Source organism: Myxocyprinus asiaticus, chromosome 50, assembly GCF_019703515.2.
Source record: "Myxocyprinus asiaticus isolate MX2 ecotype Aquarium Trade chromosome 50, UBuf_Myxa_2, whole genome shotgun sequence".
In the NCBI taxonomy this organism is placed as follows: domain Eukaryota; kingdom Metazoa; phylum Chordata; class Actinopteri; order Cypriniformes; family Catostomidae; genus Myxocyprinus; species Myxocyprinus asiaticus.
In genome coordinates, this window is record NC_059393.1 from 20,107,521 (window position 1) to 20,125,217 (window position 17,697).

Below are 17,697 nucleotides of genomic sequence, written 5' to 3' on the forward strand. Positions count from 1 at the left end.
GTGCACAAAATACATTTTTCATTTATGTTTTGCAGTCAACAACTGAGATGACAGCATTAGCCTCTCTACTGCCCCCACTAGGTCTGGAGCACATTTGACGTTTGTGACGCTACCGCTGATTCACTTGTGTGAAACATACAGTTTCACTTTCACTTTTAAATATTGCATTTGAGGTAAGTTCGTCTAAAGTGTTTGCATTTATTAACTTGGTCGAATTATAAGACTACTAAATGCCAAATTATACTTTGATCAGTTCCCTGCCTTTTTCATCACCTCAGTTATCGGTATCGGCAAAATCAATTATCGGTCAGCCTCTATACACTAGCATATATAAATGCCTTCAATGCTACTAGACATAAACTAAAAGACACAAAACTTTAGAAAAAAAAACCCCAGCATTAACAGGATGTCTACTATTTGCTTTCAAATCTGTATATAGGTCAAATGTAGTTGTAAAGCTATGAAAGCCATAAAGTTAATCGTCCGCACCAGTCATGACTCTCTATCCAGTTGCTCAGATACTGGCGAATGGCCATTGGGAAGTTGTCATCGTACAGCTGGTCCACCTGTTCCAAAAACTTTGAATCCAGTTGCTGAAGCTCCAACCATTGACTCATTTCTGCAACTCTGTGGGCTGAGAGAATTGAACCGTAAAAATAAATGAGCAAGTAATGAGAAGTGTCTGTTAATGGCAGAGGAGTGGTTTATTGGGTGTATTCTCATGGCAAAGTGTTTTGTTTGGCTCCACACCACATGCATAAATGTAAGGGAACATGCATTAGAGTTATATTCATTTAAAAAGGTTTTTAAAGGTGCCTATAAACAAACATGTCAAATTTTAATATTTTAGTAAGTACATTTTTTTTTTTGGCAAAAGTGCTAGTGTACCAAGCTGTTAAAAGTTAATGTTTTGTGTTGTGACAGTTGGTACAGCAAGGTATAAAGATTGTATCAAAAGGGAGCTTTGATGTATAAAGACTCCAATGTTTGTTTTGTCAAAATACAGTATAATGACAGAGCACAGCAGAAATTAATAAACCAGATTTAGAGCAAAACACACCATTTATTTGTGATATAGAGATACAAAAATAAAACATTAACTTATATACTTATTTTACATTAATTTAAAAAAAAAAATCTGAAAAATAAGCTCATGTGAGGATACCTCATATTGAAGAAAAAGAGTAAAGTGAAATAATAATAATAATTAATAGTTTAAAATTTTCCTAGGTGTAGGATTAGAGTTAACCTATGGTAATTATAAATAATATAATATAAATATTGTAATATTTATAGAAACTTTATTATTATTATTATTATTATTATTATTACTACTAAAATACACAAAAACAATGTGGTGTAACATTACATGTAGGACTACAGTTAATTTATGGTAATATATTTATACACTGGCAGCCAAAGGTTTGGAATAATGTACAGATTTTGCTGTTTCGGAAGGATATTGGTACTTTAATTCACCAAAGTGACATTCAACTGATCACAAAGTATAGTCATGACATTACTGATGTAAAACAGCACCATCTAGACAGCAGCCATCACTCCAACACCTTATCCTTGAGTAATCACGCTAAATTGATCATTTGGTACTAGAAAATCACTTGCCATTATATCAAACACAGTTGAAAGCTGTTTGGTTCGTTAAATGAAGCTTAACATTGTCTTTGTGTTTGTTTTCGAGTTTTGGTCAAAAATGGCAAAAAAGAAACAGCTTCCTCTAGAAACTCGTCAGTCAATCATTGTTGGAATGAAGGCTATACAATGCATGAAACTGCCAAAAAACTGAAGATTTCATACAAAGGTGTACACTACAGTCTTCAAAGACAAAGGACAACTGGCTCTAACAAGGACAGAAAGAGATGTGGAAGGCCAGATGTACAACTAAACAAGAGGATAAGTACATCAGAGTCTCTAGTTTGAGAAATAGAAGCCTCACATGTCCTCAGCTGACAGCTTCATTGAATTCTACCCGCTCAACACCAGTTTCATGTACAACAGTAAAGAGAAGACTCAGGGGTGCAGGCCTTATGGGAAGAATTGCAAAGAAAAAGACACTTGAAACTGAAAAACAAAAAGAAAAGGTTAGAGTGGGCAAAAGAAACACAGACATTGGACAACAGATAATTGGAAAAGAGTGTTACAGATCTTAATCCCATTGAGTTTTTGTGGGATCAGCTAGACTGTAAGGTGCGTGAGAAGTGCCCGACAAGACAGCCACATCTATGGCAAGTGCTACAGGAAGTGTGGGATGAAATGTCACCTGAGTATCTTAACAAACTGACAGCTAGAATGCCACGAATCTGCAAAGATTTTTTGATGAGAACTCTTTGAAGTAGTTTAAGAAGTTCTGAACATTGTTTTCAAATTGTAATAGTAATTTCTCACATTATTAATGTCCTGACTATACATTGTGATCAGTTGAAGGCCACTTTGTTGAATAAAAGTACCAATTTCTTTCCATAAGAGCATTATTCTAAACTTTTGTCTGCCAGTGTGGGTGTGTGTGTGTGTGTAAATAAATAAATAAATAATATATATATATATATATATATATATATATATATATATATATATATATATATATATATATACACACAACAGTTAGTTCCGGTCCTCGAATCTGTTTGGACGAGAGATGTTCCATGATTACTGATGTCTCAGAACATCAGAACTCTGACGCTTCACTGTGTGTATCACTCTGCTTGTGTTCGTACTGTTCTAAACTAAAGTGTAAGAGCAGTGCAGATGTGTTAAGAGCTAGGTGTGTCTCTTTACATTTATTTTTGTGACAACATATTTTAGCCAGCAGGTGGCGGCAAAATACAAATTTAGTTTTTTCCAATTTTTTGTGTGTAATGTAAGCCAGTTCAGGTGGTGTGCAGTGAGTCAGCGTCAGTCAGTGTTTTCATTCATCAGCACTACGTGATCACTTGGATTACTATTACACTACTAAAGCTAGGAAATATCTTTGAATGGCTTTAAACTAACAAATTCACCATTAAGGCTCATCACAGCTGAGAGGCACAACAGACTGATTAATTACACAAACTCAAAGCACTTACCTCATACCGGAGTTTCCACATTAGAGAGGACTTACTGTTCAAAATGGCAGAGGAGATTGCGGTTTCTATAGTGAATGAGTCTTGCACACCAGCTACTACGAAATAGGGAGGAATATCCCCGGTCGGATGGCTATTTCTCCACAGAGAATATAGGATGCATTTGACCAAAATGATATTATCTTCAGAAAGCTGACTAACACACTACAGCATCTCTGCTTGGGAGTGGCAACAGATGATCACACACGCTCCATCTCTCTCTCTCTCTCTCTCTCTCTCTCTCACACACACACACACACACACACACACACACACACATACTTCTATCCTTGTCTCTCCAATAACTTATTAGCAACAGCCCAAGCCATGATACTAATTCTAAAGTGATGTTTTTGAGAGGCTTGGACGCATCATTTGGTTTGAACCAGCAATGGCCGATTCTAATCCGTGGCGTAAGAAAACAGTTCCATGCACAAATGCATTTTTTATGAATGTACTCCATTTTTCCTAATTTTTTTTAATTTACTTGTTCATTGAACTGTTGTATATAAGCAATATCTCACTCACAATCATGTTATGTGGCCCTAAATAACCACTACTGTGATTACCTACTGCCTACGGCCTCGTGCCTGCGGATGAATCGCAACAGTGCTGATGTAGGGCCATATCACACTCTTGCTTGTGTGATATTGCTTAAATATATTTATTTATACCATGGTCTGTTCAAATACTCGATTCTGATTGGCTGGAATGCATGCGGTACAAACCGTTGAATGCACAGGTAGTTTCGGTCAGTTTTAATCACCGTTCAATATTAATGTGCTGTTTGTAACCCTAGCAAAATAACATTACAGAGCAAACAGAGTGAACTATAGCAACTGAAAAACTTTTCTAACCACTTTCAACAGAATATCTAATATAATGGAACAGCTAATATATAATGGAATTCAGCTTGTTTTGCATGGAGGGTGAGAGAAGGAAATCAGGACCTATTAAATGTGTCTTTTGCTGGCAAGGCGATGCAAGATGATTTAAACTGTAATGTGTTGTGTATGTTATGTGCTGAAGTGCCACCTATAGCCACTAGAGGCCCCCGGCGCTCACACATCCCTGACTCAAACGCTGAAGGAGAAGCACTGTTTATTTACAAAATGCATGCAGCATTTAGCGTTGCATTTACATTATAATATTAATCGACAAAGCTATAAACTATTTCTTTAAATGCATGTGATAGTTTTGTCTTGTCTAATGTTAACCATTTAAAATTCGCAATGAACTTCGAACTTAGTGGCTGTTTGTTTTTCTGCAACTTATACGATATGATGTCCTTCTGTTTACTATTGTTACTACGGCTATATGAACGAACTGGCCAATCGCAGACCACTTGTAAGTAGCTCTTAGTAGCCAATCCAAACGCAGGAGGCGTGACCAACCAGAATACGGGTGGGTGGGGGAAATAATGCAGTTGAAAAGCGCCCTCGCGCTCCTCCTCTCACCCGCACTTACACACACACACGCACTACCTTGTTACTCCAATGCCGAAAAGTAGCGCATCCTCCGTTGCTAGTTCTAAAGTGACGTTTTCGAACTAGCAATGAAGGCTCAGCCTGTATCAAAGCAAGATGCTGAATCCGCGGCGGAAGAAAGTAGTTTCACTCACAAGAGCGTTTTAGGGACAAAAACCAGAAAATATCTTGAAATAAAACCCTGAACGATGTCTTAAGCTGTGGTAACTGTGCTGCGCATCATGACCACATTACCACCTCGGGTGTGCATTATTTTTCAATAATTCAATGGTCCGTTGTCAATTATTCCTTGCATATGATATTATATTGATATTTATTACCACAGATATCAGTGTCCTCATTTAGATAAAGATGGGCATAATGGGCTACAAAAGTGTGCTTGTGTGTGTTTATATGCTTTGAAGGAGCAATATGTAACATTAACATCAAGCGTTTAAAATGGGTACTGCAGTCCAAATAAAAAATATTGGAGAGAGTTGTCTCCCCCGGCCCCTCATCCCCAGACTCGAAGCTCACACGGGTTGCCAGGTTGAGGACACGCAACAGGAACGAGCAAACTGACAATGGCAAGCGATGAGCCTTACACTGTTAGTTCATCAGCTAATGTATACGTTTGCAATATTTGTATTGTTTGCAAATTATTAACCAGCTCATGTGATTTTTTTTTTTTATAACTCTGTCAATGTTAGCTAGATGTATTGCTGGCTTCCATGGTTGCAGCGCACTGTGTTTGCCGCTAACTTGTTTCATATCTGGCAACCCTGAGTGTCGAAATACTATTAGAAAATGGGCACTGAGCGGGATCACACAAGCCAAAACACAAACAGAAATCCCGGACCGGAACAGACATTTCAAAGTAGAATATACTGGCTGTAGCATTGTTTTCGGAAATGCCATTATTTCAGCTTAGCATGTTTCCTAAATCTCTGATAACATATTATGATAATTTTATGCTTTAGTACAGTAAATATATTACATAGGCCCATTGCACCTTTAAAATCCCAAACAGCACAGCAAGTTTGACATTTCTCTGATTATTCAGTTAGGATGAAAGCTGACAGATCCATTATTATTATATGACATAACACAATAACAGGAACGCATAATGTTTTGTTTTGCCTGCACTAATGTTCACATGTAAATCATAAACTGCGGGACAGTTTACAGATGGCCAGTGCACATCTACTGATATCTTATAAAAGCTTCAAATGTAATGTATTCTTTATCATTATAATATCAAGCATTAATCAATCACGATCAAAACTTCCTGTTAAGTTCAATGCAGAAAAAATGCTGAACGCGGAAATAACAGCTATTATTGTGTTACTCACCCCCAGTTATCCAAATGCGACGGTTTAACGCAAGAATCCACAGGTATATGTTATTTTTCTTCTATGCGCAGAAATAATAGGGAAGAACAGGCCAGCTACCCGTTATTGTCGTTTTGCGTTTAATTTTACAGTACGCGTTAATCTACAGCTCTTGCAGGAACGCACTTCTGTGCGTAGAGCGTGTGAAGTTGAGTGACAGGCGAAAGAACCAATCAGAGAGCTGTATTTTGTTTGTGCTACATCCATAAGCCAATCAGCGCGCTGGGATGTGTTCTATGACGTTGGGTGGAATTTTGGACTGAGCGCTTGCGGATCCCACGTGATTTGTAAGAAACTGAAACTTATTTCATCATCTGGTAATAAAAAAAAACCGTTATAGAAATATGTTTTATTAAAAGCATCATAATGTATTATACAAGAAAGATATAAAAATACATAAACATTTTGTCTTTTACATAAGTGGTAGAAATATATATGGGGTTCAAATAGGGTATATGCGCAATATAAAAATCATACCCAATGCATTGGAGTACAACTTGCCTATTTAATGTCAAACAAGCCTGTTTATTTTGTTCTTTTAACTTCTAAAAGTATGTGGTTAGTTAGCTACATTTATATGCTTTGAAATTCCCGTAGCTTTTTTGCAGACAAGGCTTTAAGGCATGCGCCTTTATAGAAACTAACTTTTAAAAATAAAATGTAAAATGTGTGACAATTGCTCCAGTCTCCTCTATAACTCACTCAACGCATAGGCTACTTTCGTCACAAGAAATACCCGTGCAATAAATGATACTGTGTTTGTGTGAATGTGGCTTTTTGGTCAGTTGTGTAAATTTCTGTTTGAAAAGAGACCCTATTGTGTAATTATTGTGTTGCCAAATATCTCAAAGCTACAGTATATATATATATATATATTATAAATTATTAACTTAGCATTATTATTAACATGAATGTGTTAACTACTGTATTATATACAGGTATATACACACACACACACACACACACACACACACACTGGTGGCCAAAAGTTTGGAATAATGTACAGATTTTGATGTTATGGAAAGAAATTGTTACTTTTATTCACCAAAGTTGCATTCAACTAATCACAATGTATAGTCATTACATTAATAATGTGAAAAATTACTATTACAATTTAAAAAAGATATTCAGAACTTCAAAGAGTTCTCATCAAAAAATCCTCCACAGGCAGCAATGACAGATTTGCAGATCCTTGACATTCCAGCTGTCAGTTTGATACTCAGGTGACATTTCACCCCACACTTCCTGCAGCACTTGCCATAGATGTGGCTGTCTTGTCGGGCACTTCTCACTCACCTTACAGTCTAACTGATCCCACAAAAGCTCAATGGGGTTAAGATCCAGAACACTCTTTCCAATTATCTGTTGTCCAATGTCTGTTTCTTTGCCCACTCTAACCTTTTCTTTTTGTTTTTCTGTTTCAAAAGTGGCTTTTTCTTTGCAATTCTTCCCATAAGGCCTGCACCCCTGAGTCTTCTCTTTACTCTTGGACATGAAACTGGTGTTGAGCGGGTAGAATTCAATGAAGCTGTCAGCTGAGGACATGTGAGGCATCTATTTCTCAAACTAGAGACTCTGATGTACTTATCCTCTTGTTTAGTTGTACATCTGGGCCTTCCACATCTCTTTCTGTCCTTGTTAGAGCCAGTTGTCCTTTGTCTTTGAAGAGTGTAGTGTACACCTTTGTATGAAATCTTCAGTTTTTTGGCAATTTCAAGCATTGTATAGCCTTCATTCCTCAAAACAATGATTGACTGATGAGTTTCTAGAGAAAGCTGTTTCTTTTTTGCCATTTTTGTCCAAAACTCAAAAAGAAACACAAAGACAATGTTAAGCTTCATTTAACGAACCAAATAGCTCTCAGCTGTGTTTGATATAATGGCAAGTGATTTTCTAGTACCAAATGAGCAATTTAGCATGATTATTCAAGGATAAGGTGTTGGAGTGATGGCTGCTGTCTAGATTTGATCAAAAATGACTTTTTTCAAATAGTGATGGTGCTGTTTTTTTACATCAGTAATGTCATGACTATACTTTGTGATTAGTTGAATGTCACTTTGGTGAATTAAAGAACCGATTTCCTTCCGAAACAGCAAAATCTGTACATTATTCCAAACTTTTGGCCGCCAGTGTAAATATATTGTTTTTATTCCCATTTCATTGAACAAACCTACAGTTCACAGCAATACATTTTACATTTGAGTTCGTCAATTTGTTCTGTTTCCAGAGGATGCGTTCTTGTGTTCCATCTGTGCTATTTTTATTCAGTTGTCAGTCTATGAACATATATGTTTGACGGACCCTTTTGAACCGTCTCACTGGTTTTCAGCATCATAAATGCTGTGTCAAGTTATAAGCAGTTTGAGATCCCAGCATTACATTGTGCTTCGTCCAGCTGTCAAGAACACATCCTGTGTGAGCAGCTCTTATTCTGTGGCTGCACCGCTTGTGAGGTTTGTTGAGGCGTGCTGACTGCCCCCTGCTGATGCTGCTCATGAAACGCAAAGTTACATGTACTTCACGCTTAAATAGCTCAGATGATAGGAAATTACATACTTTTATTATAGAAATTGCGTTCGGTATAGAGGCATACTCTGAGTATTGTGTGTGTTTTTTAACACATTTTCTATGTAAAAAATTTCAGTATATTAACACGTTTAATCGACAGCTCTAATATGTATCCAACAATTCATATTTAATGTCTTGGAGTCATATGTTCTGTTATCGTGCATAGTTTCTTTTTATGGTTTTTGAGGATGAGAGCATGTCACATAATCTGTCTGCATTGGCATCTGTGAGATTTGGCTAGCTTCTACAAAGTGACAGATTAATTTACATTGAAATACTGTAAAGTTTGAGTGGAGGTATTGCCTTTGACACCAACTATGAAAGATATGGGAAGCCTTCTTTTCTCCCTTTAAGAGTTGCTAAGCCTATTTATTTTGCTCTCCATGTAGAAGTATAGAAGTTATTGGTGCTGTTTCAAGACCTGATTTTTTGTGTCTTTACACCTGGCTTAGCATGATAATTATTAAACTGATGATAATTAATTTTAAACTGTCATGAATTATGTTATGCAACGGTTAAATCATGCAACAAAGTATACAGCAATGCAAATCAGGACATAACTATGTGCACTCATTGTCCTCAGGCTGAGGACAAACTTCTACTGTTTTTGCCTCGAGGGGCCCAACTGCAGGGTGCCCGCCAAAGAACAAAATAATGGTGAAGAGGGAAGATAAACTTCCCTGTAATACGGGTTTGTTGCTTTTGAGAGTCATAATGTGATCCACATGCTTGGAACGGTGTCAAAGGTGTCACTCTGTTAAGGGATGTGGAGGGACAGCTTTGAAGAGGTCCCTTCAGGACACACAAAAAAACCTCATCAAAAACATTAGTAACAGTCATTTTATTAACTTGAGATCAAAACTACACCCCAACAATATGATTTTGAACAGTAACCAACAGTTACTCCAAATAAAAACTGAAAATTCATTTAAAAAAAAAAATAATAAACCGATTATTCTGTCATTGAAAAATAACTATATCCATCTCTAGCCTAAGACATTATGTAGCATAACTATTGAAAACACTGGCAATTTGAAACAGCATTTTTGACAAGAATATAAAATGTTGCATATTGACATCTAGTTATTTTCTATTTTAAATAATTTAAAAACAGCATTTTTTTTTATGCTATACATTTATTTTTTGACAACATGGAATATTTGTTCTTTTAAAAATTCATTTGTCACACAACATTACTATTTAAGTTAGCTCCAAAAAGCAAAAAGGTGATTACATGTGGTGAAAACCCAGTTATAGCATCTAAAACTACTGGTTTTTACTTTCCTTTAAACCTTTTTTTTTTTTTTTTTTATCCAAAGAGTCCACATTATTTGTCAACTACCCATTTGCTGATTTGGACCAACTACAGAATTCCTAAAGTCATGTGGGAGAGATTTGTTCAGACATCATGTTGAGTGAGTTTCTGGGTCAGTGTTCCTGTTTTTGGGTCACTGGGTAATAACGACTCTATATAAATAATCATCTGTACAGCCTTTTGTTCAACATTAAATTATAAATGATTTACATTCTAGTACACCCCATCAGGTCATCTCGATGCTCAAATACATTTACAGAGGAAGCATTTACACCAACATAAACAAAGAAACCCTTGTCACCTCACTAACAATGTCTTTGTGTGCAACAGTTGATGAGACCAAACTAAAAGTAATTGGCTAAGCTGGAGAGTTGGGATTGGTTTAGCAGGAACTATTTTGTCAGGGACAAGGTAAAGGTTACGTTCACTTCCCTCTGGTCCAGATCGATTAGGTCTTGTTGTCTTAGTAACTCTAGTAGCCCTTGTTTAGGGTTCAGGAGCATCCACAGAGGTCTACCACCATTGAAGGGATTTTTCCATAGATTATTTGCTCACGGTCATTGAAATACAGCATGTTTATGGGCGACATCTTGGTGGGTGTGCAGCAGGGACCGGCGCTACCCCGTGGGTTGGCCTTGTTCACGATGTGACTGTGGGGATACTTTTGCACACATTCGCCAGAACAGTAATTGGCCTTGTAGCGCTTGGGCGCAATTATCCAGTCCCAACCAAAGTCCTCAAAGTCGACAGTGAGCGGATACCGGCAGCACCGAGATTCCGTTGAATGCTCATCGCAGTCGAGGCCAGTGTCCCGTCTCGACCGCTTCCCAGTGTCTGATATTTTGACCTCCAAGAATGGTTGCTGAAAAAGATGGACATATGAATATTAGGTCTAGGGTTTACATAAATGGTTACACATACAGTATGGTTAGAACAAATCGCAGTAACATCATTCGTTCAGTTTTCTCTATGGGATTACGTTTTTGTATTAGCCAACACTTACAAATTTGTATGACTACGGCATCTCATACTATTACAACCTTTTAAGAGACCAGGCAGGATAAGAACTAAATTTAAGTCATTATTGACTCTCAAATCATTAATAAAGCATTTAAATCAAATATGGAGGCTATGTTGATAACAGCAAACCTCACTGGTTCTCATTGTGCCTCATAACCAAACGTGCAACATGAAGTCATGACATTTAGTAACAAGACCTGATAAGAACCAATGAGCTTTGATGTTATTGGTGTAGCCACCAATTTGAAGCACTTTATTAATGATTTGATTTGATGGCAAATAACGACTTAAATTTCATTCTGTACATTTGAGTAAGTTGTCAGTTGTCATTTGACTTACAGTACTCTTACTACTGTATATGAACAGACACCCTCAACAAACTGGGCTTTGTTCAAGGTTGTGTAGTGCCTTGCTCGAGGGTATAATGGAATAATGGTGATAGTTTAGGAATTGCCCCTTGTAGAGTATGAACGTAAATTTTTCCCTCCATGATCTATGCTTTTAAGCACTAAGCCAGGTAAACCATTGGCAGATCTATCAATCAGTATTTTGTAGCAAGCATTTCTTACAGTATGCACCCATGCATGAACAGGTAAATACTCACCAGTCCTTCTTCTCCTGATTCTGCAGAGGTTACAGCCAGATCTTTTCCATTTGCATCAAAGGCCTTGATTTCTATTCCAAAGTTGCTCTCTGGTTGTTTGAGCCATGATTGCAATAGCTGTTTCATGTCGATGTGTTGCCAGGAGTTTGTCTGGGCATTCACATCGATTTTTTGTGAGCGTATTCTTGAGCAACTTTTGCCTTCAGAAGACATCCTCAGACAGGATATCTGGATGAAGACTGTGGTTGGTTCCTCAGCTGGTCGGAGGTAGATCCACAGCTGAGCCTTCATGATGCTGTCAGGTAGAATCTTTGGGCTCAGCGAGAACATGCAACATTTGGGCATTCCTTCCACTTGGGTAATAGCTTGAGCTGGAAAAGTGAAGATTACTTTGAATATGGGCTGTTTTCCCCTTTACAAAAATATTCCAGAAACCATAGTTTTTTCCATGTACCATATGTAACCCTGAAGGTAGCATAAAAATATTTTTTTGTTAAAAGCAAAAAAATACTTTTGTGGGAACAAAGTTTTTTGAACAAAACTGTGTGGGTCTACATTACAACCAATTTCTTGCACTATTCCGAACCGTACATAGGAAAATGATTAACTTTGGCACACTGTTAGGGGTGAGTATAAATAGCCTCCTTACAAAGTTTGGGGTGTTTTGGACAAACTCTGTAGCACCACCACCAGTTAAAAAATGTACTTTTCTTTTGCTTCTAACTTTTGAACCGTTTGGCAAAGAAACACAATTCCAAAATAAATTTCCCTCATGGTGATTGTAATGAACCCCTTAGATTAAAACTCCACCATTTTCAGTGGCAGCCATCTTGGATTGTAACGTTTATTGTTTGTTTTTTTGCAACTCCTCCTACACACTTTGTCCGATTCGCCCAAAAAAGGGCTCAGATGATCTCCAGACTGAGCCACAGAGAAAATATGCTACAGAAATTTTATTTTCGCCTTTGCTGAAAAGTTATGACAACACTATGTTAACAATATGGACGTGAAATAGGGAGTGAGGCTGTAGCTCTGCAACACTTTGATTTATCGAAATGAAACTTGGTATGCTTCATTAGGGACATGATCTGAAGGTGTATGAACATTTTGGTGACAGTGCAACCTATGGGTCAAGAAATCTAAAAAAAAAAACAGTTTTGCCTAAAATAATGAGGTTGGTGTGTGTGGATTCCTTGAGTCATGAAGATTTCGATAATACAGTTTTTTTTCTGACATCGTCAGACATCTGAAAAGTTTGGAGACAGCACCACCTATAGTTCACTAACCATCACTTTTAAGCACTGACTCTAAACTTGACATGTCTCTTTGCCATTGTGGAGATGTGTCAACTGAGTTGTGCAGTATATACATTTCTGGACTACAATCTCAAAGTTTGGGTGTTTGAATCCCACAAAGGATAGTTTTGAAAATTGTACTTTAGTTCACCTTTGGGTCTTCACATTGTGCATACTACAACATAGTCCATCCTTCACCTTATAATTCCTGATTAAATTAAAAACCACTTAGCTCTAACAACAACATTTTCTCAGCAATCGTTTTGTACTCTCAACATGGTACCTCCATTTGATGCCAAGTTGAGAGTAGATTGTGCACTGGATTGGAGATCGGAAAGGTACAGGTTCAAACCCTACTTGGGGTGTGTTTGCAGTGTAGCCTACATAATTTCCACTCTCTGTGTCCTATATGTGAAATGCGTCCATTTCGGTGCTTGGTCCTGTAATTGCTGTTTGCGACTATATTTACTGCAATTAGTCTTACTGTAACTGTTAAATCATAAAATGGTAAGACTTTGCACTAAAATAGTATTCGTTAACATGAAATAATAATGAACAATACTTGCACTATGCAGGAGATGTAGCTGCATACATTTTTTTCTTCTATTCCTAAATAATTTTAGAAGAAACATCTGATACAAAGTAGATACTGAAATGAAACATAATTGAGATCTTCAATAAGTATCCTGAGTTTTGAAAGAGCAACTATAATTTTCCTCCGGGGGCCCTCATGTTATGCAGGCCAAAAATGCATTGAATGTTGTCTGTCAGTGCACAGCTCAGGATAAAACATGTGTTGTTGATTTTGGATGTCTCCCAACAACAGCTGAATGAATGACCCTGCCAGTCGGTTCAGTAGAACATATCACAGAGTATATAAATTGCTGTAAACTTACGTTCCGTGGCCATAGTGATGATGGTCTCACTGCTACCTTGCTCTTCATCCTCACTAATGCCTCCGTTTTGGTTGTATTGATCCAGGAGCTCCTGCAATGGAGGTGCTTTAGGTAAAAGCAGCTTCACTGTGTCTCTGCTGATGTTCGGAGCCTGTTCCAAACGGAGGATGCTCAAAATTTGAGACTTTATAGACTGCAAACGCATGAGTTTACTCTGCTGTCTGAACTGACAGGTTGTGCACTGACCATTCTCCTCTCCAGATGTCACAAATGTTTGCGATGTTGACATTGTACTCAAGGTCTGGCTGTTTGAACCCAACACACTCCAAAGACTCAGATATAGAATAAGAAACATGTTATTTCTGCTGCGCTTTTGGAGACACTTTGGGAATCGAAGGCACCTTCATGCACTCTCTCCAAACAGCACTGGCAGATGTACAGCCCCCAGGCAGTTTTATACTTAAGATTCCCTGCTGTTAGATATATTATGATTGGTTGATTTGTTAAGAATGAGTCCAGATGAGATGCTGTAGGACAGAGTTGTTCTTCGGTTTTCGGAGTTCCTGAAATCAGTAGTTTTTGGAAACATTTTTAGCTTTTCAGGGTCCTTTTTAGTAGCACTTACCATAAATGTTATCATGTAAATGCCCTAAATATCATATTAAACATTATTTATGATTACTATCTATTTAGATCTGATGCAACCATGAATATAGTCTTTCAGCTTGCCAGGACATTGCTATCTACTGTAGTTGTTAAGGTGTCTGAGTGGTTTTAAGTTGTTGTAATGCAGTTGCCAGGGTCTTCTGGGGGATTGTTTTGGTGTTGCTATGTGGTTGCTAAGGTGTTCTGAGTGGCTTTTAGTTGTTGCTATGAGGTTGCTAGGTTTCTCTGGGTTAGTTTCTAGGGTGATTATGTTGTTTGCTAATTTGTTCTGAGTGATTATTGACAGGTGCTATGCAGTTGCTAGGGTTATCTGGGTGGTTGCTAGGGAGTTGCTGTTTGGTTGCTAAGTGATTTTTAGTGTTGCTATGTGGTTGCTAAGGTGTTCTAGCAGGTTGCTTTTGTTTTCTGTGTGTGTTTTTAGCAGGTTGATAGGGTCTTCTGGGTGGTTGCTAAGGTGTTCCAGTGATATTTAGCATGTTGCTATTTGGTTGCAAGGATACTCTATGTGTTTGCTAGGGCACTGATAGGTGGTCAATAGGGTGTTCTAAGTGGCTTTTAGCTTGTTGCTTTGCATTTGCTATGGTTCTCTAGGTGTTTGCTAGGAGACTGATAGGTGGTTATTAAGGTGATTGCTAGGGTGTTCTAAATGGTTTTTAGCATGTTGCTATGTAGTTGCTGAGGTGCTCTAGGTGTCTGCTAGGGCATTGATAGGATTGTTGTAGCAATATGCTATATTAAGGTGGTTGCAGATGTTCTGAGTGTTTTTTAACATGTTGCTGTGTGGTTGCTGGGGTGTACTGGATTGTTGCTAGAGGGTTGCTAGGGTCTTCTGGGTGGTTACTAGGGTTTTGCTGTTTGGTTGCTAAGGTATTCTGAGTGTTCTTTAGTGTGTTGCTTTGCAGTTGCTAGGGTGTTCTGGATGGTTGCTAAGGTGTTCTGAGTGATTTTTTAGTGCTTTGCTATGTGGTTTCTAGGGTGCTCTAGGTGTTTGCTAGGGCATAGATAGTATTGTTGTAACTGGTCTTCTGGGTAATTGCTAGGATGTTGCTGTTTGGTTACTAAGCTGGTTTTTAGTGTGTTGTTAAGCGGTTACTTGGGTGCTCTGAATGGTTGCTAGGGTGTTCTGAGTGCTTTTTGTGTGTGTTGCTATGCAGTTGCTAGGGTGTTCTGAATGGTTGCTAGGGTCTTCTGGGTGGTTTGTAGCATGTTGCCATGTGGTTGCTATGTTCTTCTGGGTGGATACTAGAGTTTTGCTCTTTGGTTGCTAGGGTGTTCTTTAGCATGTTACTGTGTTGTTGCTGTGGTCTTCTGGGTGGTTGCTAGGATGTTGCTGTTTGGCTACTAAGGTGCTCTGAGTGTTTCTTAGTGTGCTGTTATGTAGTTACATGGGTGTTCTGGATGGCTGCTAGGTAGTTGCTAAGGTCTTCTTAAACCTTTTAGCATGGTTGCAATGCAGTTGCTTGGGCATTCTTGCTTCTACGCTATTGTGTACATTGATACACAATAGCTACTTTTAAAGCACCTGAAAATGGATCCACAAATTTGTAGTGGTGAACAGGCTCTCTTCTCTCTCAAAGACTGCAGCTGCTGCATAGAACTTTGTGCTTTGGTGTTTTTAGAATATGCAACATCATTAGATGCATTTAAAAAGCTATTACTATATAAACATATGAAATATTTCATTTCATACACCACGTGCACAATTATTCCTCAGGATTAATTTTATTATTGAACAAACACAATGCTCTCAGTCAATCCAAAATGTTATTGAACCTCAAACCTGAATGTTTAACAAAGAAAAGGCGAGTTTTGTCTTTCTCAGGGAAATATATAAGTGGGCACAATTATTAGGCAACTATTAGTGTGCACAATTATTAGGCAACTAAATTACAAAAATAATTTCTCCCAACTCAATTGTTTATTTTCAATTTTTAGAGTAGGTGCAACAAATAAGTAACACAAAATTACAATTAAATAACATTTTTGGCCTTTCAAAAATATTCAGTGACCAATATAGCCATCCTTCTTTTCAGTAACTGCCATGAGCCTTCCATCCATGGAGTCTGTCAGTTTCTTGATCTGTTCACGATCGACTTTCGCTGAAGCAGCAACCACAGCCTCCCAAATGCTGTTCAAAGAGGTGTATTGTCTTCCCTCACTGTAAATCTCACGTTTGAGAAGGGCCCACAAGTTCTCAGTAAGATTTAAGTCAGGTGAGGAAGGGGGCCAAGCCATTATTTGGGCATCTTTGAGGCCCTTGCTGGCTAGCTAAGCAGTGGAGTACTTGGATGCATGTGTTGGAGCATTGTCCTGCATAAAGATCATGGCCTTCTTGAATTCTGAGGACTTCTTCCTGTACCACTTCTTGAAGAAAGTACTTTCTAGAAACTGGCAGTAGGTTTGAAAGTTGAGTTTCAGTCCATCTTCACTCAAAAAGGTCCAACTACCTCATCCTTAATGATAGCAGCCCATACCAGTACCCTCCTCCACCTTGCTGGCACCTGACTCGAAGTGGTGCCCTGTGTCCATTAGTGATCCAGCCACAGGCCCGTCCATCTGGTCCATAAAGAGTCACTCTCATTTCATCTGTCCATAAAACCTTTGAAAAATCTGTCTTCATGTATTTCTTTGCCCAATCTTGACACTTCAGCTTGTGAATATATTCAGTGGTGGTCATGTTTCAGCCTTCTTGACCTTGGCCATGTCTCTGAGCACTTGGCACCTTGTACTTCTGGACACTTCAGGTAGGTTGCAGTTCTGGAATATGGTAGCATTGGAGGATAATGGGTTCCTGGTAGCTTCACGTTTAATTCTTCTCAAGTCTTTTGCAGTTAATTTGCGCCTTTTCTTCTCCGTGCGTTTTTTGCACCCCAGTTGACTATTCGCAACAAAACATTTGATTGTCCGGTGGTCACGCCTCAATAGTTTAGCTATTTCAAGAGTGTTGCATCTGTCTGAAAGGCATTTTACAATATTTGACTTTTCAGTGTCAGTTAAATCTCTTTTTTGGCCCATTTTACCTGAGGTAATGAAGCTACCTAATAATTATGCACACCTTGATATAAGGTGTTATTCACTTTCACCACACCCTCCCTCATTACACAAATACATACCACCTGAAAATGATTGAATCCGATAAGCATTCAAGTTTATATGGTTTGGAGATGGAAAATGTGCATGGAAATAATGATAAGATCAGAATACTCACTTGCCTAATAATTGGGCATGCAGTGTAGATTTACATGCATGATGTGGTAAATAACCTGGAATATTCCTTTAAAAAAAACAAACTGCATATTAACGTGTTTGTAATTCAGTGTCTTTATTTGATCTGGTGTGAGTTTGAATCCGACTGTGACA

The 17,697-nt window shown here is 38.0% G+C and overlaps 2 protein-coding genes across 3 annotated transcripts in view; both read right to left on the reverse strand.

Moving 5' to 3' along the window:
* LOC127438769 (signal transducer and activator of transcription 1-alpha/beta-like) overlaps positions 1-6,121 on the reverse strand; it is a 22,199-nt gene extending 16,078 nt beyond the window's left edge. For both annotated transcript variants that reach the window (XR_007896814.1, XM_051694614.1), the window contains exons 1-2: positions 5,935-6,121; positions 490-634 (exon numbers count right to left, since the gene is read on the reverse strand). Coding sequence is in view for 1 of the 2 variants with exons in the window: in XM_051694614.1 (XP_051550574.1) it covers positions 490-617 (128 nt within the window). In the remaining variant the exon portion in view is untranslated. The remainder of the gene's footprint in view (positions 1-489; positions 635-5,934) is intronic.
* A 3,295-nt stretch (positions 6,122-9,416) lies between these two features.
* LOC127438784 (growth/differentiation factor 8-like) lies at positions 9,417-14,073 on the reverse strand. Its single transcript, XM_051694635.1, has 3 exons — positions 13,672-14,073; positions 11,481-11,851; positions 9,417-10,718 (listed from the first exon to the last, which is right to left on the reverse strand). The coding sequence occupies exons 1-3, from the start codon at positions 14,024-14,026 to the stop codon at positions 10,350-10,352; spliced, it is 1,095 nt and encodes a 364-aa protein (XP_051550595.1). The 5' UTR covers positions 14,027-14,073; the 3' UTR covers positions 9,417-10,349.
* Between the last annotated feature and the right edge of the window lie 3,624 nt (positions 14,074-17,697).

Excerpts from the sequence above, each read along its gene's own strand:
- LOC127438784 (XM_051694635.1), bottom strand. The coding sequence starts at position 14,026 with ATGTTTCTTATTCTATATCTGAGTCTTTGGAGTGTGTTGGGTTCAAAC. Across the intron at positions 11,852-13,671 it reads CATCACTATGGCCACGGAAC|CTCAAGCTATTACCCAAGTG; the intron begins GTAAGTTTACAG and ends TCACTTTTCCAG. Across the intron at positions 10,719-11,480 it reads AATCAGGAGAAGAAGGACTG|CAACCATTCTTGGAGGTCAA; the intron begins GTGAGTATTTAC and ends CATCTTTTTCAG.